The sequence below is a fragment of the Nycticebus coucang genome, chromosome 1 (genome assembly GCF_027406575.1).
Source record: "Nycticebus coucang isolate mNycCou1 chromosome 1, mNycCou1.pri, whole genome shotgun sequence".
Classification (NCBI taxonomy): domain Eukaryota; kingdom Metazoa; phylum Chordata; class Mammalia; order Primates; family Lorisidae; genus Nycticebus; species Nycticebus coucang.
In genome coordinates, this window is record NC_069780.1 from 39,811,127 (window position 1) to 39,838,255 (window position 27,129).

At 38.7% G+C, this 27,129-nt stretch overlaps 1 protein-coding gene across 1 annotated transcript; it reads right to left on the minus strand.

The window, feature by feature from the left end:
* LOC128590192 (protein ZGRF1-like) lies at positions 1-27,046 on the minus strand. Its single transcript, XM_053597451.1, has 10 exons — positions 26,929-27,046; positions 24,638-24,728; positions 22,943-23,023; positions 20,120-20,179; positions 17,245-17,430; positions 13,784-16,061; positions 6,942-7,015; positions 3,902-3,952; positions 1,201-1,331; positions 1-100 (listed from the first exon to the last, which is right to left on the minus strand). Exons 2-10 carry the CDS (start codon positions 24,656-24,658, stop codon positions 1-3), a joined length of 2,982 nt encoding a protein of 993 aa, XP_053453426.1. The 5' UTR covers positions 24,659-24,728; positions 26,929-27,046.
* Between the last annotated feature and the right edge of the window lie 83 nt (positions 27,047-27,129).

Below are 27,129 nucleotides of genomic sequence, written 5' to 3' on the forward strand. Positions count from 1 at the left end.
TTAGGCTTCAAATGGCTTTCTCTGCTGCCCCCTTGAGGATGTGAGGATTTCTACTTCACCAGGGTAATAAAGCTTGCCCAGAATATGAAAAAAAAGACTGCTAATATAGTCAAAGAAATGTAAATAGAAAATTAACTTATTTCTAACTGATGAATTAGAAAAATGACAATACATGTACTTTGAATATATCCACCCAAAAATTAAAATTCAAATCACATATTTGAAAGGAAAATCAGGCTCAGTGCCTATAGCTCAAGTGACTAAGGCTCCAGCCACATACACCAGAGCTGGAGGTTTCGAATCCAGCCCCGGGCCTGCTAAACAATGACAACTACAACAACAACAAAAAAATAATAGCCGGGCATTGGGGCGGGTGCCTGTAGTCCCAGCTACTCGGGAGGCTGAGGCAAGAGAATCATTTAAGCCCAGGAGTCGGAGATTGCTATAAGCTGTGATGCCACGGCACTCTATCCAGGGCGACAGCTTGAGGCTCTGTCTCAAAAAAAAAAAAAAAGAAAGAAAGAAAAGAAAAGAAAAGAAAAAAGAAAGGAAAATCAAATCTAATTGCCCGTATAGAACTTTCACTGAAAATAGTCTTCTGAAGTTGAAAACATGCAAATTTCAATAAAAACAAATCTTGACTCTTAAAAGATTCTGTGTATTTCTGCTTTGATGGATAATATATACTCTACCCACAAAGAAACAGGTGTCTTTTCTTCTGTGTTGCCATGTAGATCTCTTCCAGAGGTGTGTTGAGTTTTAGGAGTAGACTCATTATTTACAAAACCCAACCATTTATATGCTCTTATCTCTGTCAGTTTTTGATGCAAACAGATAGCACTGCTTAGAGACTGGCAGATAGCACTGCTTACATATACTTCCATATGTTCAGTCAGAAGGAGAAGTGGTTGAGTAGGCTTAATAATTTAAAGGCTAGAAAGACAATCATTTTGTTCTCCACAGAGCATCCATTAATTGTACGCTACATAGCTTTGTGTCCAACTCCTAGCATATGCTATGTATGGATACATACCGCATATACTTCATTATTAGCTCATTAGTAGTACAGAGAAAGTTGAAGACCAAAAGACGGAAGTCATTAAATAGTCTTTCTTGTTCTTAAAATCAGACTAACTTATTATTTACTAACGTTCCTATGAAAACTCTTTTTTAAAAAAAAAACTCTTTTTTTTAAAAAGCAGGAAAATATTGTTGGTCAGAAAATCAATATTCTTCACAAATTTTACCTTATGGTCATAGGTTTTTCTCTCTATTTGTTTAGGAATAACATCTAGAAAAGCAGTATCTTCTTTATTTCCCAAGGAAAAAAACTAGAATAAAATATCAAAAGTTATCTAGTTACCTAAAATAGTTTTGCAGATGGTTCATAATTTTGATAAAAAAATACTTGTGAAAGTTAAAGATTAAGCTTGTGCTATGAAGCACTCTTGCCTTCTCATCTTGCTTTTCTTTATATATATACATATATATGTATATATGTACATACATACAACAAGGTATCCCTTGTAAAGGGGTGCTCTAGCAGATAAATCACTATGCTAATTAACCTGAAACAGCATATTAGAAAATTCTGATTCCAAATTTTTTTTTTTTTTTTCCTGTGGTTTTTGGCCATGGCTGGGTTTGAACCTGCCACCTCCGGCATATGGGACCAGCGCCCTACTCCTTGAGCCACAGGCGCTGCCCTGATTCCAAATTTTTAATTGAATCTTTTGGTGATGAAAAAATTGTTGGATACATAATAAATTACCCATTGTACTTAATGCTATATTAATACTGATCATTTAATTCAAAAATTACTAAGAAATTAAAATAGAAAAAATGTAAAGAGTGCAACAGTCTATTTAAAGAATCATCTAGTGATTGTAAAACATGATTTTGATGTGAACTAGTCATTTTTAGTTCATCAAGTAATATATAAAATAATAATTTTTAATATAAGTTGGACAGACAGAAAAAATTCATTTCATATTTAAGAAATAGAGAGGTCAGGCATGGTGGTTCAACACCTATAATTCTAGCACTTTGGGAAGCCAAGGCAGGTGGATTGCTTAAGCTCAGGAGTTGGAGACCAGTCTGACCAAGAGCAAGACCCCATCTCTACTAAAAATAGAAAAGTTGGCTGCGTGTGGCCACCTATAGTTCCAGCTACTTGGAAGACTGAAGCAGGAGAATCTACTTGAGCCCAGGAGCTAGAGGTTGGGTGGGCTATGATGATACCATTGCACTCTACCCACTCTTTTTGTTTGTCTCAAACAAAAAGAAAAAAGAAAGAAAGAAAGAAGGAGATTTTAAGGAAACTCAATAGTAAGTAAAGAAAAAGAAGAAGAAATATGGGGAGAAAACATTTTCCAAATAGCCAGAAGAGATAGTGTATTTCTCCAAATAATGGTCACTTTCCTTTAATAACATTATATATAAACAAGTGCCAACCAAGTAGTTCTTGAAAATATTCAACATATTTTACAGAATATTCCAAAGGTTACCTCTAAAGTTGTCATACATAGGAAAAATGGGAAATTGTAGCAAAATGTACATTTACAAAATATGATTAAAAAAGGCTTATAAAATATTCTCTACATGTTGGCCATCTCTTTGTAAATATTTTGTAAAGAGTATTTTGAATAAAAAAAATAAATAAAATAAAAAAAAGAGTATTTTGTAAATAAAGATACATCTAGCTACAATTTCCCATTTTCCCTACATATGGTGCCTTTAAAAGCAACCTATGGGACACCCTATAGAATTAGAATCTTCTAATATAATGAGTTTTCAAAGTTAATTAGCATAGTACCTTCTCTGCTGGAATAGCTCCTCTAATACATATAGCTAATTATACTTACAATGATAATAAAGAGATCTCATTGGGCGGCGCCTGTGGCTCAAGGAGTAGGGCGCCGGTCCCATATGCCGGAGGTGGCGGGTTCAAACCCAGCCCCAGCCAAAAAAATCACAAAAAAATAAAAAAAAATAAAGAGATCTCATTAAGTGTATCCCCAAAGAGCACCCTCACTAAGTTTTGAAAGTTCCTTCTGTCACCAATATACATGAACAATTTGTTTCAGAAAATTGTAGGAAGAGTGAGCCATTATGAAAATATAAATGTACTTCTATTACAATGCTAAAAAGTTAAATCATTTATATTGGAAAAGATTGTCAGAGTACTTCATTACTGTGAGATTACAACAAATTTTCTTTTTTATTTATTTTATTTGTTTTTAATTTTTATTTATTTATTTTTTTTGCAGTTTTTGGCCGGGGCTGGGTTTGAACCCACCACCTCTGGCATATGGGGCTGGCGCCCTACTCTAGCCACAGGCATTGCCCATGATATTTATTTTAAATGTCAACTCATTCTGGAGAAACAGTGATGGTGTTTGTTTACAGTTTGTACTTTGTGATAATTGTTCCTAAAAAGTTTAAACGTTATTTTTTCAAGGGGAAAAAAAAAAAATCTAATACAAATGTAATCATCCATAAGCTGAATTCTGCAGTTGCTGGTTGTTTATGATTTTATACATTTTATTTTGCCATATAAAGGTAAAAAATGGCAAGCTACCACAACACATATATTTTTGTTTTGTTTTGCTCTGTTTTAGGCAACAGAGCTGCTTAGGCAGTTGTCAGTGACAATTCATGGGTTTGGAAATACTTGCAAGTTTGCAAAATTAGCTTTATGAAAAGGAATGTATTACTTAATATGATTTGATCATACTGGACATTTATACAAAACACAGTAGGCTAATCTAATTGAGTAATTCACTATAAATGAGTTTGAAGACAGACAACAGATAATACAAACTTATAATTATATGCCATATCCATATATAAAAATAAAAATACAATTTTTGGCTACTTTACATTATAAAAGATAACTTACCTGCAAAGACTGGGGTGGTTCACTTCGTTCAACTTCATTTTCTTTTAGTATCTTAGGAATTAACATAAGATAAACCAAAAGGTAATAGAAATTTACAAAATAAAAATACAAATTTCTATTACACTTAAGAAATACAACACCATCACTAATAAGAAATAAAAACTATAATGCTGATAAAACATTTTCACTTAGTAAGAATTTAAAAAGCTCTTAAATAGCCGGGTGTTGTGGCGGGCGCCTGTAGTCCCAGCTACTTGGGAGGCTGAGGCAAGAGAATCGCTTAAGCCCAGGAGTTGGAGGTTGCTGTGAGCTGTGTGAGGCCATAGCACTCTACCGAGGGCCATAAAGTGAGACTCTGTCTCCACAAAAAAAAAAAAAAAAAACAAAGAATTTAAAAAGCTCTTAACAGTACTAATAAAAATGAAGTGAAACCAATATTCTAATTGTAAAACATTAAGATTTTTAGATTTGACAATATCAAAAAACTAAGGAAGTTGCCCTTAGCCTAAAAAGTAATCAGTTCCACTTCTGGCTATCAAATCTAAGGGAAAAACTTAAAATGAAAACAATAATTTATGTCCAAAAACATTTTATGAAGTATTGTTTATAATAGCAAAATGCAGCCAGGCATGATGGCTTCCTACTATAATCCTAGCACTTTAGGAGGCCACAGTGGGAGGATCACTTGAGGTGTACCCCATCTGTATGAAATATGTAATAGAAAACTTAGCCAGGTGTAGTGGCATGTGCTTGTAGTCTCAGCTACTTGGGAGCCTGAGGCAGGAAGATCCCCTGACCTGGACGTTCAAGGTTGCAGTGAGCTAGATGATATCACAACTCTCTAGCCAGAACAACAGAGCAAGACCTGGTCTCAAAAAACAAACAAAACATGGCTGGCAAGGTGGCTCACACCTGTAATCCCAGCACTTGGGAGGCCAAGGCAGGTGGATGGCCTAAACTCACAGGTTGGAGACCAGCCTAAGCTAGAGCAATACCCCATGTCTAAAAATAGCCAGGGACAGGAGCCTGTAGTCCCAGCTACTCAGGAGGCTGAGGCAAGAGAATTGTTAAACCCAAGAGTTTGAGGTTGCTGTGAGCTATGATGCCACAGCACTCTACTGAGGGTGAAAAAGTAAGGCTGTCTTAAAAACAAACAAAATAACAAAAACAGCAAAATACTGAAAATAATCTAAATGTCCAAAATAGGGAGCTGTTTAGATATCCAAAGGACAGAATGGTAAGTAACCTTTAAAAGTATGTTTAAGGACAATTTTTAACAAAGTGAGATAATACAATATGATATTAAGTGGAGAAGATATAAAACTATACACATCATGCCAGGAGCAATGGCTCAGACCTGTAATCCCAGACTTAGGCAGGCTTAGGTGGGAAAAATATTTGAGACTAGTGGTTCAAGACTAGCCTGGGCAACACAGTGAGACGGATCTCAACAAAAAAAAAAAAAAAAAAAAAAAAATTTTTTTTTAATTAGCTAGGTACTACATGCCTATAGTTCCAGCTACTTGGGAAGTGGAGACAGGAGAATTGCGTAAGCACAGGAACTCAAGGCTGCACTGAGTTATGCTCACACCACCAGGACACAGAGCAAGACCCTCTCTATACACATGAACCTAACTATTTATTTTTAAATCAGGCATGCAAAAAAAAAGCTGGAAATTTTAACAATTATCTCTGGGAGGCAGAATAAGTTTTATGTTTTCTTCATTCCTGTATTTTAAAAAGAAAGAAAAAATAAGAGTATTAAAAGAAAAAAAAAAAGACCAGCAACATAGAAATCAAAGTGAGATAAAAAATGGGGGCAAATGAAACATTTTACTCTTTTTTTTTTTGCAAATATACCTGCTGAAAAGAGCAGTGCCATATAATGAAAAACTGTCCCTTCAAAAGTGCTAACAGCATCCTTATTGAGAAACACTAAATCATTTATTCTAGAATTTCTGTTCATCCTAATTGGTATTATTTCTGATATTACTATCATGGTTTTAAAATTGTGCAAAAGGTATTTTGGGGGTACCACAGTGAAATTCACAGGGCTTCCACAAGATGTTTTAAATTTAAAGAAACAACAAAGTCGCCTGACATTTGGCATTAAATGAATTAAAAACTCAAGGCAGTTCGATTTCAACATCGGATCTCACTACATTTCTTTTCATGATGTCATATCCTTATGAAGCTAGGTTTTGAGAAATTGCTATAATAAAAAAGCAATTATATGGGCGGCGCCTATGGCTCAGTGAGTAGGGTGCTGGTCCCATATGCCAAGGGTGGCGAGTTCAAACCCAGCCCCGGCCAAACTGCAACAAAAAAAAAAAAAACAAAAAAAAGCAATTATCGTGAGAAAATCAATGTGGAACAAGAAATGAGCTGGTGTTATCTAATCCATTCCCAGGTTTCAGAAGTTGCACAGTGGCCAACAGGGGTACACGTTCCAACATTCCATCAGTTAGTGTGTTTGTTTGTTTGGATTTTTTGAGACAGTGTAATTCTGTTGCCCAGACTACAGTACCAAGGTATCAGCATAGCTCATAGCAACCTCAAACTCATGAGTTCAAACAATCCTCCTGCCTCAGCTTCCCTAGGTTCCCACCAGGAAGCCCAGCTAATTTTTCTATTTTTAATAGAGATAGGGTCTCGCTCTTGGTCAGGCTTGTCTGGAACTCATGAGCTCAACTGAACCTCCTAGCTTGGCCTCCCAGAGTGCTATGATTATAGGCATGAACCACCTTGCCCAGCCAGTAAACTGTGTTTTTTTAATAATAAAATGCTTATTAAATTACTAGGACATAATTACTTATTAAGTTGTTTTTACTACTACTGTCAACTTAATAAATGAAACTGTTAGGTTTTTCTTTTGGCAGAAAGATACAATGAAAAAATAGTTATTGAGATACAAGAAGGTTCATGAACTAATATAGCTTGGGACCCTCTATATTACTATATACTATTACTATAATTCTATCACAAATTACAGAACATTTATATTAATATTTATGCTGTTAGGAAAAAACAAAACATGTACCTGTTGAGAATCCTGGTTCAGATGAGAAGACTTTGGTATAGCTTGTGAAACTACTGTAGTAAATGATTTCCGAGCTGTAGTGGAGAAAATCAAAATATTTTATTCATGTTATACATAGTTATGCTGTATAATTTTTAATGTCTTTCAAAAACTGGAACAAAGAATCTAACTTAAATTGTAAGATGAGACAAAGTCTTTGTAACTGTAATCTTGAGTATGGATATTTGAGGATTCAATGTACTACTCTCGCTGTGTAGGTTGAAACATTTTCATAATAAAAATTCAAAAATATTTAAAATGAAAGCCTGTTACTAAGTCAACAGTAGAAATGTTTCCTTTTCCTTTTTTAAACTCATTGAAAAAAAAAATACTAAGCCAATAGCTAATAACCTATACTAAAAATGAATCATTGAAGGGGAGGTGGGAGGAAAGAGGATCTTACTAACCACCATTATACTGCTGCTGTGTGCAATCACAGAAAACAAAAAAGCACTTAATGCCGTTTCTAATCTATCTTAAATCCATTTGACTATGGCTTGAGAAAAATATTAACTTATTCAGTCAACAATTACTTTAAAAGTATGGTATGCCAGGCATTGAGGAAAAAGCAGTGAACAAGACAAAATTCCTTAAAAAGGAAGGCCTATGGCAGGCCCGTAGCTCAGCGAGTAGGGCACCGGCCACATACACAGAGACTGGTGGGTTCAAGCCCGGCCTGGGCCTGCTGAACAACAATGACAACTGCCAACAAAAAAATAGCCGGGCATTGCGGCAGGTGCCTATAATCCCAGCTACCTGGGAGGCTGAGGCAAGAGAATCGCTTAAGCCCAAGAGTTTGAGGTTGCTGTGAGCTGTGACACCACAGCACTCTACCTAGGGCGACACAGTGAGACTCTGCCTCGAAAAAAAAAAGGAAGGGATACAAAAGACAAACAATTGGCTCGGCGCCTATGGCTCAAGCGGCTAAGGCTCCAGCCACATACACCTGAGCTGGCGGGTTCAAATCCAGCCCGGGCCCCCCAAACAACAATGATGGCTGCAACCAAAAAATAGCTTGGCGTTGTGGTGGGCACCTGTAGTCCCAGCTACTTGGGAGGTGGAGACAGGAGACTCGCTTGAGCCCAGGAGTTGGAGATTGCTGTGAGTTGTGACACCAGGGCACTCTACCCTGGGCGACAGCTTGAGGCTCTGTCTCAAAAAACAACAACAAAAAAAGACAAACAACTAATACAAAAAGTATCATATTGAAGAATAACATGATATAGAGTCATTTTAGATAGAGAATCAGTGAAGTTCTTTCAGGGACAGCAACATTGAAACTGAGACCTGAAGAAAACAACACCTATTCCAAGGGTAAAAGCGTTCAGGTGAAAGGCAGAAGACAAAGGCTCAGAGGCAGAGAAGTTGGCAAGCCTGAAGAACAGAAAACAGAGCATCCTGGCTGGTCACACCACACTGTCAGGTGTCTACTTAAAAACAGGACTTTTTAAAAAGCAACCCCCATTAAAAAGTGGGAAAAGGTTGGAGCGTCACGCCTGCAGTCCTGGCACTCTGGGAGGCCGAGGTTGGAGGATCACTTGAGTTCAGGAGTTTGAGACCAGCCAGAGGAAGAATGAAATCCCTCCTATACTAAAAATAGAAAAAATTAGTCAGGCATGGTGGCACATCCTATAGTGCTAGTGACTCAGGAGGCTGAGGCAGGAGGATTGCTTGATTCCAGGAGTTTAAGGTGGCAGTGAGCTATAGTGATACTACAACACTCTAGCCTGGGTGACAGAGCAAGATTCTATCAAAGGTGGGGGGAGGAGGGGAGGGAAGGGCAGAGAACGAAGGGAGGGGAGAGGGAAGGAAGAAAAAAGTAGGCAAAAGACAAACAAATGGCCAAGAAACATAAAAAAAAAAAAAAAACTCAATGTCATGAATCATTAGGAAATGAGGTATCACCTTATACCTGTTAAGAATGATTAGAATAGCTTTTATTAAGTCCATCTGGGAGGACAAGGTAGGCAGATCACCTGAGCCCATGAGTTCCATACCAGCCTAAGCAAGAGTGAGACCCTCATCTCTAAAAATAGACGAGTGGGCTTGGCATCTGTAGCTCAGCAGCTAGGGTGCCAGCCACATGCACTGGAGGTGGCAGGTTTGAATACAGCCCACGCCTGCCAAACAATAATGACAACTACAACCAAAAAAATAGCCGGGCATTATGGCGGGCACCTGTAGTCCCAGCTACTTCAGAGGCTGAGGCAAGAGAATCGCTTCAGCCCAAGAGTTTGAGGTTGCTGTGATCTGTGATGCCACAGCACTCTACTCAGGGTGACATAGTGAGACTCTGTCTCAAAAAAAAAAAAAAATTACTTAAATTAAAAAATAAAATGCGAAAAGCAACACACATTGATGTGAATGCAGAAAGGAACACTATTATAAGAGTCTTTATCTAACACAAGCAATCAATATAACCTGGTTCTTTGTACCTTCAATGATTGCCCAACAATAAAAAAAATAAATAGAAAGAAAGGAACACTTATGCCCACTGTTGTTAGGACTGGAAACTAGTAGAACCTCTGTGAAAACAGTATGGAGATTTCTCAAAGAAGTAAAAGTTAACCTACCATTTGATGAGCAATGCCACACTGCTGGGTATCTACCCAAAGGAAAAGAAGTAATTTTATCAATAAGACACTGGTACTCCAATGGTTATTGCAGCACAATTCCAATTGCAAAGCTCTGGAATCAAAGTGCCCCTTGGTTCACAGATAAACAAAATTTGGTATACACATACCATGGAGTACTACTTAGCCATAAAACAGGATGAATTAATGCCTTTTACAAGCATTCGGAAGGAATAGGAGGCCATTTTACTAAGCAAAGTGTCTTAAGAATGGAAAAACGACAATGTTGTTATCAACAATGTTATCTTTTCTTTTTTTTTTTGACAGTCTCACTATGTTGCCCTTGGTAGAGGGCCTTGGCATCATAGCTCACAGCAATCTCAGACAATTGGGCTCAAGCAATTGTCTTACCTCAGCCTCACAGTAGCTGGGACTACAGGTGCCCCCCACAACGCCCGGCTATTTTTTTGTTGTTGTTGCAGTTGTCATTGTTGCTTAGCTGGCCCAGGCCAAGTTCGAACCCACCAGCCTCGGTGTGTGTCGCTGGCTCCATAACACAGGCACCTAGCCTACTATTACATTCTTAAAAAGAGAATGCTTTTAGCAATGAACCTTAAGCAAAGTCAAAATACCAGTGAAATACTGAAAAAAATATATTTGCAACATATATCCTGAAGGGCCAATAGCCCTAATATATAAAGAACTTACAAATCAAAGAGAAAAAAAAAAAAACCAACACTCATTAAAAATTAGACAAAAGAGTTGAATAGTTCATTGGAAAAAACATACAAATCACCTGTAACCATGAAAAGATGCTCAATTTCACTTATAGTAATAGTAATACAAAATTGAAAAATTTTCAACTGAAATGCCATTTCTGGGCCGTGCCCGTAGCTCAAAGGAGTAGGATGCCGGCCCTATATGCCAGAGGTAGTGGGTTCAAACCCAACCCTGGCCAAAAACTGAAATGCCATTTCTCACATATTAAATCAGCAAAAACTCAAAAACTGGGCAACACGCTCTATTGTTGGCAACACACTCTAATATTGGCAATGCTGTGGAGAAGTGGCCGCTCTTGTACATTACTTGTGGGAACGAGAAAATTGCATAACTTCTACAAAGAGAACCTTGAAGTATCTATTTTTTTTTTTTTTTTTTGTAGAGACAGAGTCTCACTTTATGGCCCTCGGTAGAGTGCCGTGGCCTCACACAGCTCACAGCAACCTCCAACTCCTGGGCTTAAGCGATTCTCTTGCCTCAGCCTCCCGAGTAGCTAGGACTACAGGACCTTGAAGTATCTAATAAAACTACATTGTATTTACCCAGCAATTCTACTTCTAGGGATTTACCCTGAAGACACTTCCCCAATAATATGAGTAAAATCCATAAACTTATACAAATAAACATAAATAGGTAATGTTGTTATATGATTTGTAATAGTAAAATATTAAGGCGGTGCCAGTAGCTCAGCAACTAAGGCGACAGCCACATACACCGAGGCTGGCGGGTTTGAAGCCGGCCCAGGCCAGCTAAAAAGAAATAATAATGACAACTGCAACAAAAAAGAAAAAAATAGCTGAGCATCGTGGCAGGCGTCTATAGTCTCAGCTACTTGGGAGGCTGAGGCAAGAAAATCACTTAAGCCCTAGAGTTCAAGGTTGCTGTGAGCTGAGACTTCACGGTACTCTACCCCAGGCAATAGCTTGAGACTCTGTCTCAAAAAAAAAAAAAAAAGTAAAATATTGAAAACAATCTAAATATCTATATAGAAAAGACTGCTTGAATAAATGTAGTCCATCTACATAATGGACTATAATAGAGCTGTAAATAAATGAGAATGATGCCTATAAATTGCAGTGATTTCCAGGATATATTAAGTGAAAAGAAGGAAGGTGCTAAAGTATGTAAGAGTATGGCACATGAGGTCAAACAATTAAGGTCACAAACTTATCCTAGAAAAAGTGCTATGTACCTCGTTGCTGAGTATCACTATCGTCACCTTCTAGGTACTCACCTTGGAAAGCTGTGCACTGATGCCAGCACCTAGTCCACCGTTCAAAGCAGTTTTGGAACTTTTTTAGAGCTATCATCTTATTAGGACTGATAATGAGGTTTACAAACTCATCCTAGAAAAAGTGCTACGTACCTCAGTGCTAAATATCTCTATGGTCAACAGATGGCCAAGGGAATACTTAAAAAATGACTGTAGTGATATTCAGCAATGAGGTATGTCGCACTTTTTCTAGGACAAGTTCATGATCTTGTCAGACCTTCTGTTTTGTTGAATAAGGGAAAATAAGAATGTATGTGAAGCTATTTATTTTTACAAAAAGAAACAAAGGTATGACACATAGAGCAGGTAGGTAGGAATGGGATGGAAGATATAAGAAAGGAATCTGAGTATAAGTTTTCATATACAGCTTTGACTTTTGCACTCAGTTAATATTTTACATGTCAGAAATAAATCAACAAGGGATATAAAAGTCCTCATACATAATATAAACAATGAACTTAACTATATCAAATAATACATGTAACATGCTAAAGTAGGGTGGTGCCTGTGGCTCAGTGAGCAGGGCGCCGGCCCCGTATGCCGAGGTTGGCGGGTTCAAACCCAGCCCCAGCCAAACTGCAACAAAAAAATAGCCGGGCATTGTGGCAGGCGCCTGTAGTTCCAGATACTCGGGAGGCTGAGGCAGAATTGCCTAAGCCCAGGAGTTGGAGGTTGCTATGAGCTATGTGAGGAGGTTGCTGTCAGCTGTGACGCCACGGCACTCTACCAAGGGCAATAAAGTGAAACTCTGTCTCTACAAAAAAAAAAAAAAAAAAAAAAATGCTAAAGTAATCAAAGTAACTTTTGAAATAATATTCTAACTGTATGTTCTCAATAGAATATATTCCAGGCCAGGCACACACCTGTAATCCTAGCACTCTGTCTGGGAGGCTGAGGCAGGTGGATTATTTGAGCTCAGGAGTTCAAGAACAGCCTAAGCAAGAGCAAGACCCTGTCTCTACCAAAAACAAAAAAATCAGGCGGCACCTGTAGCTCAGTAGGTAGGGTGCCAACCATATACACTGAGGCTGGCGGGATCGAATCCGGCCAGGGATAGCTAAAATGACAACTGCAATAAAAAAAAAAAAATAGCAGAGAGTTGCCTGTAGTCCCAGCTACTTGGTAGGCTGAAGCAAGAGAATCAATCGCTTCAAGAGTTTTAAGGTTGCTATGATGGGTGATGCTACAGCACTCTACCCAGGGTGACAGCTTGAGACTCTGTCTCCAAAAAAAAAAAAGAAAAATTAGCTGCACGTGTTAGTGAGCACTTATAGTCCCTGCTACTCCAGAGGCTGATGCAAGAGGATCACTTAAGCCCAAAAGTTTGAGGTCACTATGAAGTATGATAACATCACAGGACTCCACCAAAGGTGACAGAGTGAGACTCTATCTCAAAAAAAAAAATAAAATAAAATAAAATATATATATATACACACACACATATATATCCTAAAATTAAAAACTGTAAAGGATATGTGAACTTTATAAATTTGTAGAGTTTTCTTGCTAGCAGGAATACTGGTGTGACAATTTAGAAACTATTTGATGTGTACTGTCAAATCGAGGGAATAAATTTACTGATGTTGCTGGGAATCAGGACCCTTTCATACTCTGAGAATAAAGAAACACAATTGGGCAGCACCTGTGGCTCAAGGAGTAGGGCGCCAGTCCCATATGCTGGAGGTGGCGGGTTCAAACCCAGCCCCGGCCAAAAAAAACAAAACAAAACAAAAAAGAAACACAATTATAGAATTTAGGAAAGAAGCATCCTCTGATAGAGGATTGGAATTGGAGATATCAATATAAATTCACTGTTTTTTTAAGGTATCTCCTAGCACATGTCTAGAAATGAATAATAAGAATACACACACATACACCATATGTACACACATATTTTATGTGTATATGCATATTTGCTTCTATATGCTAATGCATACTTATATATGAAGAGAATATTTCTGGAAGAATACACCAGGAGACTATAGTTAATTCTGAGTTTGCTGAGAGATTGTGGTAGGAAGGAGACTTACCTATCACAATATTATTTTCTATTATAATTGGTTTTACCAGGTATATGCATCACTTAGTTAATACTATGTAATTCTTTAATGTAGCAGCAAGAACAAATGCTCTTTGAGCTCCAAGAGAACAACCCAAAACAGACATGCCATTCTAACCTTCAGGACTGCTATCTGGCTCATGTATCTGTTGAGTTCCTTGTTGTTGAAGGATAGCATTTTCCTTTTTTAATATTTCCAAGCTGTCTAAAGCAGTACTGTGTTCAGACAGGGACTTTAAAAGGGAAATGTTGTTTACTAATTCAGAAAGTTCTGAAGCATTTCTAGGATTATTCCAGTATTGTTTGCTTTTTCCGGAAGTTTTGACTTCAACATGGTCATGGGATAAACTTCTAATCCTTCCCCAATCTTCAGATTCAGGTATACGTGCTTCTGTGTCTTTGAAAATAAGATGCTCTTTTCCCAGTGGGCAAAACAAAGAACTAGAAATTTGGACATTTGATTTATCAAGAGTAATACATTCAGAGTCATTCTGGTTGATATTTAATAGTTGGGTACTGTTGTCACTTCTACAGGTTGATGGTAAAACCTGTTCATCACTTTTGTCTAAGTCACTTTCCAAAATAAAAGGCTGAGATTGAGCATCTTCTGAAAATAGATTGTTTTCATGAGTTTGATCAGTTGCCATGTTTAAAAAATCAGGAATATGTAAATTTGTGCTTATATCTTTAGATTTACTAGGGACTAAAGCGAAATCGTGGTTAGTTCTGACTTTTTGGATAGATTTATTAGAATCTTCTTTATTATCTATATATACGTCATTAGTCCACTCTAAGGATGAATCAAAAGTGTTTAATGTATCACTATTCTCCTCTATTTCTTTTCTAGCATTTCCAGCTTCGTTTCCAGCATTTTCAGCTTTACAAGGTCCTGGATCAAAACCTACACAAGTTGTATTACAAAACTGTAATGGCACAGTCTCTTTAACAGGAAATGTTTCTGTAGGTTTGCCACCAGCTATTGTCAAGAGTGGCAAATGTTCACTGCCAATTTCTTTTTGAACACATGAATTGTTGTTGTTGACCAAAATTTCCTTTATCCAACTGTCTGAATTCTGGGAAATTTTATTGCTTTGCTGTGATTCCTCCTCAGTGTCACTGGTCTCAAAATTGTTCAGATCAAAATTTACCTCCCAAAATGGTTGTGTTACATTACTTAGAGATTCATGAATACTATTAAGACTTTCAATATCAGTATTACTTTTAGAAAACATATCTGTAATATCATTGGAGATCCTAGAATTGCTACTTAGAGAAGATTCAATTGGTAGATGTTCTGATTCTACTAGAGATGATGTCAGTTGTTTACACCCTTTTTCTGATGTACCACACATATTTCCCTCCCGAGGAGCATCTTCTCTATTGAGAACTGATCCTTTTATGTACAGCTTGTCATTTTGATTAGAAGATAATCTATTATTTTCTTGAATGTCAGATTCTGATGATACACCATCATTTTTTGCACTGCTACAAGTAATCTGTAAGCTATTACTGTCACAAAATGAAGGAATTTCTAATTTTATTTCTTGATTCCAGAATTGATCATTAATCTTTACTGGCTTCTCTACATTATACTTTCCACCCTTTTCAATATATGTTTCAAACAACTGTGTCCTTTTTTGTACCAAAAGTTCTTTCAAATTCAAATTTATATCATCTTCCTGAGCTTTGGGTTTCCTTTCTGAATCACTTCCACCTACAACAGAAGAATGTACAGGTGAACTCTGTGAGGATAAGTACACGGCCCACTGGTTTTTATTTCTCATGGTATTTTCTGATTGATGCTGACAGTGTAAATTTTCTGTACTCTTCATCTCAGTATATTTTTCCTGATGAATTAAGCACTTTGGTTTAGTAGCAATGTTTAAAGCTTCTTGTGGTTGTATTGGGGGAAAGTGTTCTGTAATCTTAGAATCTAATTTCTTACTTGTACTAGTTGATTTGGACTTCAGAAGAGCTAATATCTGTGCTTTGCTTCTGATGTTTTGTGAAACTCTTAAACAGGGAGACAAAAAATTATCTCCTTTTCTTGGCTCACTGGTCTGTAAAGAGTCTGGATGCTTACTTCCAGAACTAATAGGACAGCAAAAATAACTTTCTTCACAGAGCAATTCTGTGTTAATTTTGAAGGATGGAGCAGGGACACCTAAAGAAAAAGGAATGTCATTTCTCTCTTTGTCCTTATAAGTCACAACGTTCTCAGGGTCTGTTGAGGTATCATTTATATCTTTCTTGCCAACAGTAGAAAACAAACTAGGTGTGCTATAGAATGGAGAAGAAAAAGTAGGGCCAGGTTTCTTAGCCTCCAGTGATGCAGGTGATTCGTAATTTTCTGTAATAACCATTTTCTTTGGAACTTGACATGGTCCTTGAAAACCCTAAAAATATTAAAACAATTATTAGCTATACCACTACCTATGAAGAAACTACGAAATGAACTGGCAACAGAAAAAAAAAAAGAATAAAGAGTTTGTGTGCTTTGTCTAAGGTAAAATAATAATTAAGATTTTAAAGTTTGGGGCTGGGTGCGACAACTCATGCCTGTAATCCCAGCACTCTGAGAGGCAAAAGGTAGGGGTGGTGGTGTGGAGGGGATGTTGTCTGAGCTCAGGAGTTGGACACCAGCCTGAGCAAGAGTGAGACCCATCTCTAAAAACTAGCCAGGTATGGGCGGCGCCTGTGGCTCAGTGAGTAGGGCGCCGGCCCCATATGCCGAGGGTGGCGGGTTCAAACCCAGCCCCAGACAAACTGCAACAACAACAAAAATAGCCGGGTGCTGTGGCGGGCACCTGTAGTCCCAGCTACTCGGGAGGCTGAGGCAAGAGAATCGCTTAAGCCCAGGAGCTGGAGGTTGCTGTGAGCTCTGTGATGCCACGGCACTCTACCAAGGCTATAAAGTGAGACTTTGTCTCTACAAAAAAAAAAAAAACTAGCCAGGTATTGTAGTGCGAGCCTGCAGTCCCAGCTACTTGGGAGGCTGAGGCAAGATCACTTGAGCCCAAGAGTTTGAGGTTGTTGTGATGCAAGGTGACAAAGTGATTTAAAGTGTGCTAAACAGAGGCCAGGGACAGTGGCTCATGCCTAAAATCCCAGCACTCTGGGAGGGCAAAGTGGGAGGGACACCTGAGCTCAGGAGTTGGACACCAGCCGGAGCAAGATGAGACCCCTTCTCTAAAAACAGCTGGGTGTTGTGGCAGCTGCTTATAGTCCCAGCTACCACGGAGGCTGAAGCAAGAGAATCAGTTGAGTCCGAGAATCTGAGGTTGCTGTGAGCTATGACACCATGGGACTCTATCAGGTGAGACTCTTATCTCAAAATAATAATAATAATAAAGTTTGGTAAACTGAAATACAAATAGTCACTTGTAAGATTTTTCTAACTAAGGGTTTATTTTTCCTGTTTACCTAAGTATACTAGGAAGTATCATTTTATCAATAACAACAGAATATAATAGCTTCAAAATTTACTACTTTTTGAAACAATTTTTTAATTTTTTTTCAAATTCTACTAAGGAGTATATAAGTATATACTGATGTATTATTTTCCACAGAGAAACTTACAGTAAACTTCCTTTTTAAACCAGCAGGCTGACATCCAAGAGACCGGCCAGAGGACACAAACCTCTTTGAACTTAATTCTGGTGCTTCTTTAATGACATCCTTTTTAATAGTGAGACCTCCAGTGACTTTAATCTCCTCAACTGAGATTAAGTATCGATCACCTTCTAAGTCATCTCCAGGTTTCACCTAAATTTTAAAGAATAAATGTCAAAAATCACATACATCTAATTATTTGATTATCTGTTTTCTAGTATGCTCACTAGCACTGAGTAAGACACAATGGGTGTCCAATAGTTGTTGAATGAATGAATCAGTGACTAAATGTTTCAGTTATTTACTATTATGCACTAGTTTGCTGCCAACAAGCACAAAAAAAAGGTAATACAGTAAAAAAAATTGTTCATTCAACAACACATATCAACGGCTCTACATGAGGCCTTTTTTACATGCTGAAGATACAAAGACAAGGAAAAAAAATGCTTCCTCTCAAAGAATTCACTTAGAATCTGTACAACTAAATGTAATTTTTTGAAAATTAGAGCTATTACCAATTACATATCTTTAAAAGAATGAGTAAGATATACATAATTATCACTTATTAAATACTACCATAAATTATCACAGTTGCTTAATCATGTTCCAAAATGCATTTTAATCACTTTAATGAACAAATAGCACTTGCCGCCACCTCTAACTGCAGCATAAAATTATCAATCTACCTTGAAAATACACATAAGCTGGGGCGCCTGTGGCTCAAAGGGGTAGGGCGCCGGCCCCATATGCCAGAGGTGGCGGGTTCAAACCCCGCCCCGGCGAAAAAAATGCAAAATAAATAAATAAAAATATAAAAAACAAGAAAACACACATAAACTGTGTCAGACTAATAGTTTACAAATGAAAAGATTTAAAATGAAATAGTAACAGTAGTTACCACCAACTATCTACTGAGATATTCTCCTAGACCCTCTTTTTATAAATAAAAAAGAACCATAACCACTTGCTACCTTTTTTTTTTAATTTTTTTTTTTTTTGTAGAGACAGAGTCTCACTTTATGGCCCTCGGTAGAGTGCCGTGGCCTTACACAGCTCACAGCAACCTCCAACTCCAGGCTTAAGCGATTCTCTTGCCTCAACCTCCCGAGTAGCTGGGACTACAGGCGCCCGCCACAACGGCCGGCTATTTTTTTTTTTTTTTTTGGTTGCAGTTCGGCCGGGGCCGGGTTTGAACCCGCCACCCTCGGTATATGGGGCCGGCGCCCTACCGACTGAGCCACAGGTGCCGCCCTTTTTTTTTTTAATATTTGAGACAGGGGTTTGCTCTGTCACCTAGACTAGAGGACAGTAATATGATCATAGCTCACTGCAACCTCCAACTCCTGGGCTCAAGTACAAGTAAGTAATCTTCCTTCCTCGGCTTCCCAAGTAGCTGGGACTATAGGACCAGACCACCACACCTGGATAATTTTTCTAACTTTTGTGGAGGGAGGGTTTCACGCTTGTTCACACTAGTGTTGAACTCCTTCCTTAAGCAATCCTCCTACTGTGGCCTCCCAAAGTGCTAGGATTAAGTTGTGAGCTACTGGGCTCAGTCCCATAGCCACCATTAATGTCACATAAAATTTCAAAATGAGGGGTGGTGCCTGTGGCTCAAGGAGTAGGGCACCAGTCCTATATGCCAGAGGTGGCGGGTTCAAATCCAGCCCCAGCCAAAAAAACAAACAAAAAAAAAAAAAAAAGAACTATGATCTTGGGCCGTGCCTGTGGCTCAGCGGGTAGGGCGCCGGTCCCATATGCCGGAGGTGGCGGGTTCAAACCCAGCCCCGGCCAAATTAAAAAAAAAAAAAAAAAAAAATTTCAAAATGAGTTAAATACCGTGGCCAAAAATTACCATAATAATGAGAATATGCATTTTAGCACATTTAGAATCATTATACTAAACTGTTAGGAACTTTACATGAGTTATTTCTAATCTTCGGACCAACCCCATAAAGTCTGTCTATGATCTACATTTTATAGTAAAGAAATTAGACACAGAGAAGTTAGTTATCTAGAAAGTATTTGGAAGTGGGAAATGAACCCAAAAAGATCAACTCTAATATCCTATTCCTTATACTAAAATATGGCTCTAGTTCCCCTCCTTTCCTTTTTCCTTTTTAGAGGAAAAAATACACACTAAATACCAGTATTTGAGAAAATATTTAAATGGGAGTATTTCACAAAGTATTTCTTTCTGTGGATCTCTGCCCCCAAAAGACTACAACATAGTCTTTTGGGTTTAAATCCCAGTCCTGCCACTGTAACTCCATGAATATGGGCAAGTTACTTAACCTTTCTGTACCACACTTCTAATCTATAAAAATCACATCATTATTGTAAAGATTTTTTTTTTTTTTTTTTTTTGAAACAGAGTCTCAAGCTATCGCCCTGGGTAGAGTACCAAGGTGTCACAGCTCACAGCAACTTCAAACTCTTGGGCTTAAGCAATTCTCTTGCCTCAACCTCCCATGTAGCTGGGACTACAGGTGCCCGCCATAACACCTGGCTACTTTTTGTTGTTGTTGCAGTTGTCATTGTTGTTTTAGCTGGCCCAGGCCAGGTTCAATCCCGCCAGCCTTGGTGTAGGTGGCCAGCACCCTATCCGCTGAGCTATAGGCACCACCTATTGTAAAGATTAAATGAAACAGTATCAAAAGCTTATGGTACACACCTGAAATAAAAACAAAAGCTTGTAGCACAAAATCTAGTTATAATAAATGTTCAACAAATGCTAGCCATAATTGTTAGTACCATGACTACACAATTTAGCAACATTTATAAAAGAACTAAAGATATTTTTAAAGAATAACTTTAAAATAAGACAAACACACTAAAATACCTCAAGGCATTTAAGAAATATACTCTCCAAACAAGATCCTTTGTCATCATACAAAATGGCCTGTATTAAAAAAAAAAAAAAAAAAGAAAAAGTTAAAAAACAGAACCTAACTCTGCTTTTCTTAAACATCTTTAATGGCAAATTAAAAACTCTTAAGTCAATCATGTTATGAAGGGATTACCTACTTTGCTTAACTTGGATTTGAAAGCACCTCTATTTTGAATGTTTATTATGCATCTACTCAGTCTGTGTAAGAGGAGTGAAGGCATACACATGTGAGAAATTCAAGACCAGGCACAGTGGCTCACTCCTGTAATCCTAGCGCTCTGGGAGGCTGAGGTGGATCACTTGAGCTCAGCAGTTTGAGACCAGCATGAGCAAGAATGAGACCCTGTATCTACTAAAACTAGAAAAACTAGCTGGGCGTTGTGGCAGGTGTCTGTAGACCCAGCTATTTGGGAAACAGAGGCAAGAGTAGGCCTTAAGCCCAGGAGTTTGAGGTTGCTGTGTGCTAGGCTGATGCCATGGAACTCTAAACTGGGCAACAGAGAATGAGACTCTGTCTCCAAAAAAAAGAAAAAAAAAAAAGACAGTTATTCACAAAAGATTATATATTATATAATTTCATTCATGTGTAATGTCCAGAAACAGGCAACTCTAACAAGTCAGTAGGTAGGGTGGCGCCTGTGGCTCAGTGAGTAGGGCACTGGCCCCATATACCAGGGGAGGGAGGTTCGAACCCAGTCCCAGCCAAACTGCAACAAAAAATAGCTGGGTGTTGTGGTGGGCGCCTGTAGTCCCAGCTACTCGGGAGGCTGAGGCAAGAGAATCTCCTAAGCCCAGGAGCTGGAGGTTGCTGTGAGCTATAACGCCACAGCACTCTACTGAGGGTGATAAAGTGAGACTCTGTCTCTAAAAAAAAGAAAACCAAGTCAGTAGGTAGATTTATGTAGGCTTATGGCTAGAAGCTGAATACTTAGCGACTGCTAATAAGTGTGAGATGACTTTTTGGGGTAACAAAAATGTACTAAATTTAAATTGTGTGGATGGATGCAAAACTCTATGAATAGACTAAAAATCACTGACTGGGTAAAACGAAAAGCGTGAACTATATCTCAATAAAGCTATTAAAAAATTGGCTTGGCACCTGTAGCTCAAGTGGCTAAGGTGCCAGTCACATACACCATTTCAGATTCGAATCCAGCCCAGGCCTGCCCAACAATGACAACTACAACCAAAAATTAGCCAGGCACTGTGGCAGGTGCCTGTAGTCCCAGCTACTTGGGATGCTGAGGCAAGAGAATCATTTAAGCTTAGGCGTTGGAGGTGGCTGTGAGCTGTGATGCCCCGGCACTCTACCCAAGGCAACAGCTTGAGGCTCTGTCTCAAAAAAAAAAAGCTATTAAAAAATTGGCATTTCCAAACGTTCTGTTCTTGTTCTATTTCTTTTTTTTTTTTTTTTGTAGAGAGAGTCTCACTTTATGGCACTCGGTAGAGTGCCATGGCATCACACAGCTCACAGCAACCTCCAACTCCTGGTTTTAAGCGATTCTCTTGCCTCAGCCTCCCGAGTAGCTGGGACTACAGGCGCCTGCCACAACGCCCAGCTATTTTTTGTTGCAGTTTGGCCGGGGCCGGGTTTGAACCCGCCACCCTCGGTATATGGGGCTGGTGGTAAGCCACAGGCGCCGCCCTTTTCTTTTCATTCTATACTCCTTCTCCAAACATTATCATCCATATAAATCAGATCATGCTATGCTTCTGCTTAAATCATTCCAGTGTCTCCACAGCTCCCCAAGAATAAGAACAAAAGTTCTCACTATAGCCAATAAGGCTTGCACAGTCCTATTTATCTCCATTCTCACTCCTGCTCACTTTAGTCCAACTATACTGATTGTTACTGTAACCTTATTAAATGACACACACATTTATTTAATTTACTAATCTGTCTCCTCCATGTTATTTCCATGTCAGATATTTATCTGTTTTGTATCCTGCTGTGGGAGATCAGACAATTAAGTCTGTGAACTCATCCTAGAAAAAGTGCTATATACCTCATTGCAAAATATCACTATGGTCACCAGATGGCCAATGGTATTCAAAGGGGCCTACGGTGATATTCAGCAATGAGGTATGTAGCACATTTTCCAAGATGACTTCACAAACTTAATTGTCCAACCTTGTACATCCTAAAATAGAATATAACTCATAATGGGCCAAAAAGTTATTGTCAAAAAAATGAATCCACTCCAATAACTTTAAGTATCATCTAAATGCCAAGGAATTCTGATCCATACTGGTAGCACCATGAGTTTACAAGGGAGAGACATCTAAGTCTGCTTTGGGTTCAGAGAAGCCTTTTTTAGATGAAGAGTATTTTTATAATACACAAATTGACCACTATGACATGAAAATCATTTGAAAATGTTTTCACGGGCGGCGCCTGTGGCTCAGCGGGTAGGGCGCCGGCCCCATATGCCGAGGGTGGCGGGTTCAAGCCCAGCCCCGGCCAAAACTGCAACAAAAAAATAGCCAGGCGTTGTGGCGGGCGCCTGTAGTCCCAGCTACTCGGGAGGCTGAGGCAAGAGAATCGCGTAAGCCCAAGAGTTAGAGGTTGCTGTGAGCCGTGTGACGCCATGGCACTCTACCAAGGGCGATACAGCGAGACTCTGTCTCTACAAAAAAAAAAAAAAAAGAAAATGTTTTCACATCATGTCAGTATACAGACATATCTAACATTTTATCATCTATAGTTCTCTTAATATTTAATCAAAAGGTGGGAATCTAGCTCTGACACTCTGCAGTCAACCGCTTTGCACTTACTTTGTTTCCTAAGTGAGTGATCTTCAGAATTCCATCTTGCCACACCTTTGACTTCTTCGTCTTTTGGTGAGTATATAGGACCTTATTTCCAAAAGTAAAGAAATGACTGCTATTTGCATATATTCAATGTATTATGTATATCCTCCCTACATAGAAAAAATATTCAAGGTATCGTTTATCAAAATAAAAAGGCAGGGAGGGAAGGAGAAACAGAGGAAACTAGGTAGTAAAAGGCAGAAGGGAGAAGGTAAAGGAAAACTTTAAGGAAAAAACTAAAAACTTAACTAAGCACCAAAAATAATCTTGAGCTTCCTACTCATCACAGAGAATAGGAAAAATTATTGGTATTCATAATCTGTACCATTCTCAGTGTGGTCTCCAAGACTTTTACATATATCTGTGAGGTGTAAACTATTTTCTCAGCAGCTATCAGAGTCCAGTTGTCTTCTATTAAGTCAAATGTAAAGAGATTTGCAAAAAAAAATGCAAACCATGCTATTCTTCTCATTGTTTTCCCTGCTCTTGTTGTTGTTTAGGAAAAATTAGCTAATTTCATTAAAAATGTCATGTATTTATACTAACAAGTAATGAGTTTATTACTGTTATTTGTTGTTGTTGTTGTTGTTGTTGAGACAAAGTCCCACCCTATTCCCTGAGCAGAGTGCAATGGCCTCATAGCTCACTACAACCTCAGACTCAGGCTGTGAGCAACCTGCTGCCTCAGCCTTCTAAAGCCGCTGGGATTACAGGCACTCGAGCGGCACCCAACTAAGTTTTTCATTTTATTGAATTGTGGTCTTACTCTTGCTCGGACAAATCTTGAACTCCTGCACTCAAATAATTCTCCCACCTCAGCCTTCCGAAGTGCTGGGATTACAGGAGTGAGCCACCACGCCGGGCTATTATTTTTAAATGAATCCATAAATATTTCTAAAATTTCTGTTTTAACTTTTAATAGGAAAAACATCAGCAGACATAAGCCCTATATACAAAAGTTCTTTGTGGTCCCAATAATTTTTTAGAGTGTAAAAGGGCCCTGATGCCAAATTGTTTAAGAACCACTAAGCTAGACAAAAGAAGCCTGCCAGTCCTTCAAAAGAAATTGTTTCCTGGTCTCAAGCTTCCAAGGAATATGTTACAAAGGAAGGACTTCATAAAAGAATAGTAGGTAAGACCGAAGGTTAACTAATAAAATATGGTGCAATATTTGGGACTTTTTTCTTTGAAAGAGGGACTCACTTGGTAACTCTCAGTAGAGTGCCATGATGTCATAGTTCACAACAACCTCAAACTCTTGGGCTTAAGCAACGGTCTTGCCCCGGCCTCCCAAGTAGCTGGGACTACAAGCGCCTGCCTCAACGCCCAGCTATTTTTTAGAACCTGGCTCAGGCTGGTCTCCAACCTGTGAGTTCAGGCAATCCACCTGCCTCAGCCTCCCAAGTGCTGGTGTTATAGGAGTAAGCCACCACACCTGGCCTACTTGGGACATTTTTATACTAAAAACATATTCATTGTTCAAATTTAACTGGGTGTCCTGCTTTTTGTTTTGTTTTTGCTAAGTCTGGCAACGTTAGCAAGATGTTTGTGAAACACTTTAGAAAGAAGAAAGGAAGAAAAAAAGAGAGAAAGGACGAAAGGGAAGGAGGTAAAGAAGGAAGGAAATTCCACCAAACTGTGAGAAAACTGATAACTTACATTAAATTCTTTACTTTCCATTGTTTCTTCTGAAGTTATAAACCAGTCACGTCCAGAAAATAATCAATGGTTATTCAATTATTTATACCACCTAAAATTAAAAATAACAGAATACTCAACCAAATATCAAATATAATTTTTCCCAATAAACTCTTACCAGAGACAAGATTCAAGGAGTTCCAAGACTATCTAAGCACCAAGGGAAACAGGTGTAATGAAACCATATGCCACTGAGAACACAGTAGAACACGGTACCACACAGTGAAAAAAAGAATTTGCCATGTAAAGAGAAAACCAAGAAAAATACATAAACTATTTAGTAGTCTGCAAACATATTCCTAGATGCCATAGTAAGTATCAGAAAATATGATTTTCCTCTCCACATGTCTAGTTCCTTACAGACTGAATTCAGTTTTTTAAAAGTTTTCTGAATTGTGATGGTCGCCACAAGATGGCCCCCTTGTAGTTTTAATTTTTTCCTTCTGCATCTTAAAGACAATATACCATAATATCTTGGGCCAAATACATAATGCAAGGAAAAGTTCATGTTTAAAATGAATCCATTCATGTTTAAAATGAATCCATAAATAAATACTTCTTAAATTTCTGTTTTAACTTTTAAAATAAAAAGCATCAAAACCATCAATACGTGGCGCCCATAGCTTGGCAATTAGGGTGCCAGCCACATACACCAAGGCAGGCAGGTTTGAACTCGGCCAGGACCTGCTAAAAACAGCAATGATAACTACAACCAAAAAATAGGAGGGCATGTGGCAGGCGCCCCTAGTCCCAGCTACTGCCATACACGGAGGCAGGCAGGTTTGAACCCTGACAGGGCCTGCTAAAAACAGCAATGACAACTACAACCAAAAATAGGCGACAGTGTGTAGGGCCTGTAGTCCCAGCTCACAGCAACCTCAAGCCCAAGAGTTTGAGGTTGCTTTGAGCTGTGATGCCACAGCACTCTATCGAGGATGACATAGACTCTGTCTTAAAAAAAAAAGAAAATTTTTTTTTTGTAAGAGTTCTAAGACTTCCATTAAGCAGGAAAAATCTTGCCATTAAACAAGAAAAATCGTCTTAGCCAACACCATCACATAATTAAGTACGATGCAAGAATAAAAAATAAAGTGTTATCTGTCTATGCCTGTCAGACAATTCAGTTGTAGTGATCCACCCCTAACAGGTGAAAGATTAATCTGCCAAGAAGTTTATAAAGTGGTGTGGTGACCTCAGATGTTCTGTGATAATATATACATACATACCTACGCATATATATACACACACACTATTGTAAAATATACATTTTATATTTATTTACACAAAGATTACATATATGTGTATATATGTGTATGTGTGTGTCACATATAAACTCGATGTTCTCTAAAATGGCCATTCTTCTTGTTTATTACGTGATTTGGGGGGTACTTTTATTTATTTATTTATTTATTTTTGAGACAGCCTCAAGCTGTTGCCCTGGGTAGAGTGCCATAGCATCACAGCTCACAGCAACCTCCAACTCCTGGGCTCAAGTGATTCTCCTAACTCTGCCTCCCAAGTAGCTGGGACTACAGGCGCCTGCCACAACGCCTGCTATTTTTTGGTTACAGCCGTCTGTTTGGCGGGCCCGGGCTGGATTTGAACCCTCCAGCTCAGGTGTACGTGGCTGGCGCCTTAGCCGCTTGAGCCACAGGCGCCGAGCCGGTACTTTTATTTTTGAATAAGCAAGAGTCTTCAAACCTAAACCTCTATGAGTGGTTCTCAACTTTCCTAATGCCGCGACCCTTTAATGCAGTTCCTCATCTTGTGATGACCCCCAACCATAAAATTATTTTCGTTGCTACTTCATAACTGTTAATTTTTGCTACTGTTATGAATCGTAATGTAAATACCTGATATTAGGCGACCCCTGTGAAAATGTCGTTCGACCCCCAAAGGGGTCGCGACCCACAGGTAGAATGTAAATGGTTCAGATTACAAAGTTTCAGAATAACAAACTCGACATCCTGTTAAGAAACTATCCAGTCCAAATTACCAAAGGAAACTCCTATTTCATGTGCCAAGATTCTAATAACCATGATATTGAGTCACCAAATGTCACTACAGCTTTGATCCTTTGTCAGTCCTAAAAACAACAAAACCCCTGCTGGTCCTCGTACGCGGACATGTAAAGCAGGGAGTAGGAAAGCGGTGAAGACAGGGTACCGATTATTACAGGCAGCCTGAGCCAAGTTATGACTGTACCATCCGATCCTGGTTCCAAACAGCAACCTTCCCAGTCCGCTTCTTACCGAGCAGATCCTTTCATCCTTTCGATTTACATCACTCAAGTCCCCCTGCCTATACACCCTTCAGTCCCAGGAAAACCGGAGAAACACCTCACTTTACCAAGGCATGGCACAAAATCCACTTTCGAATTTCTCCCGCGAAAGAGCGTGACATCACTACCCGCGACATCACCACAAGAGGCCCCAATTCTTGACCCGCCCACC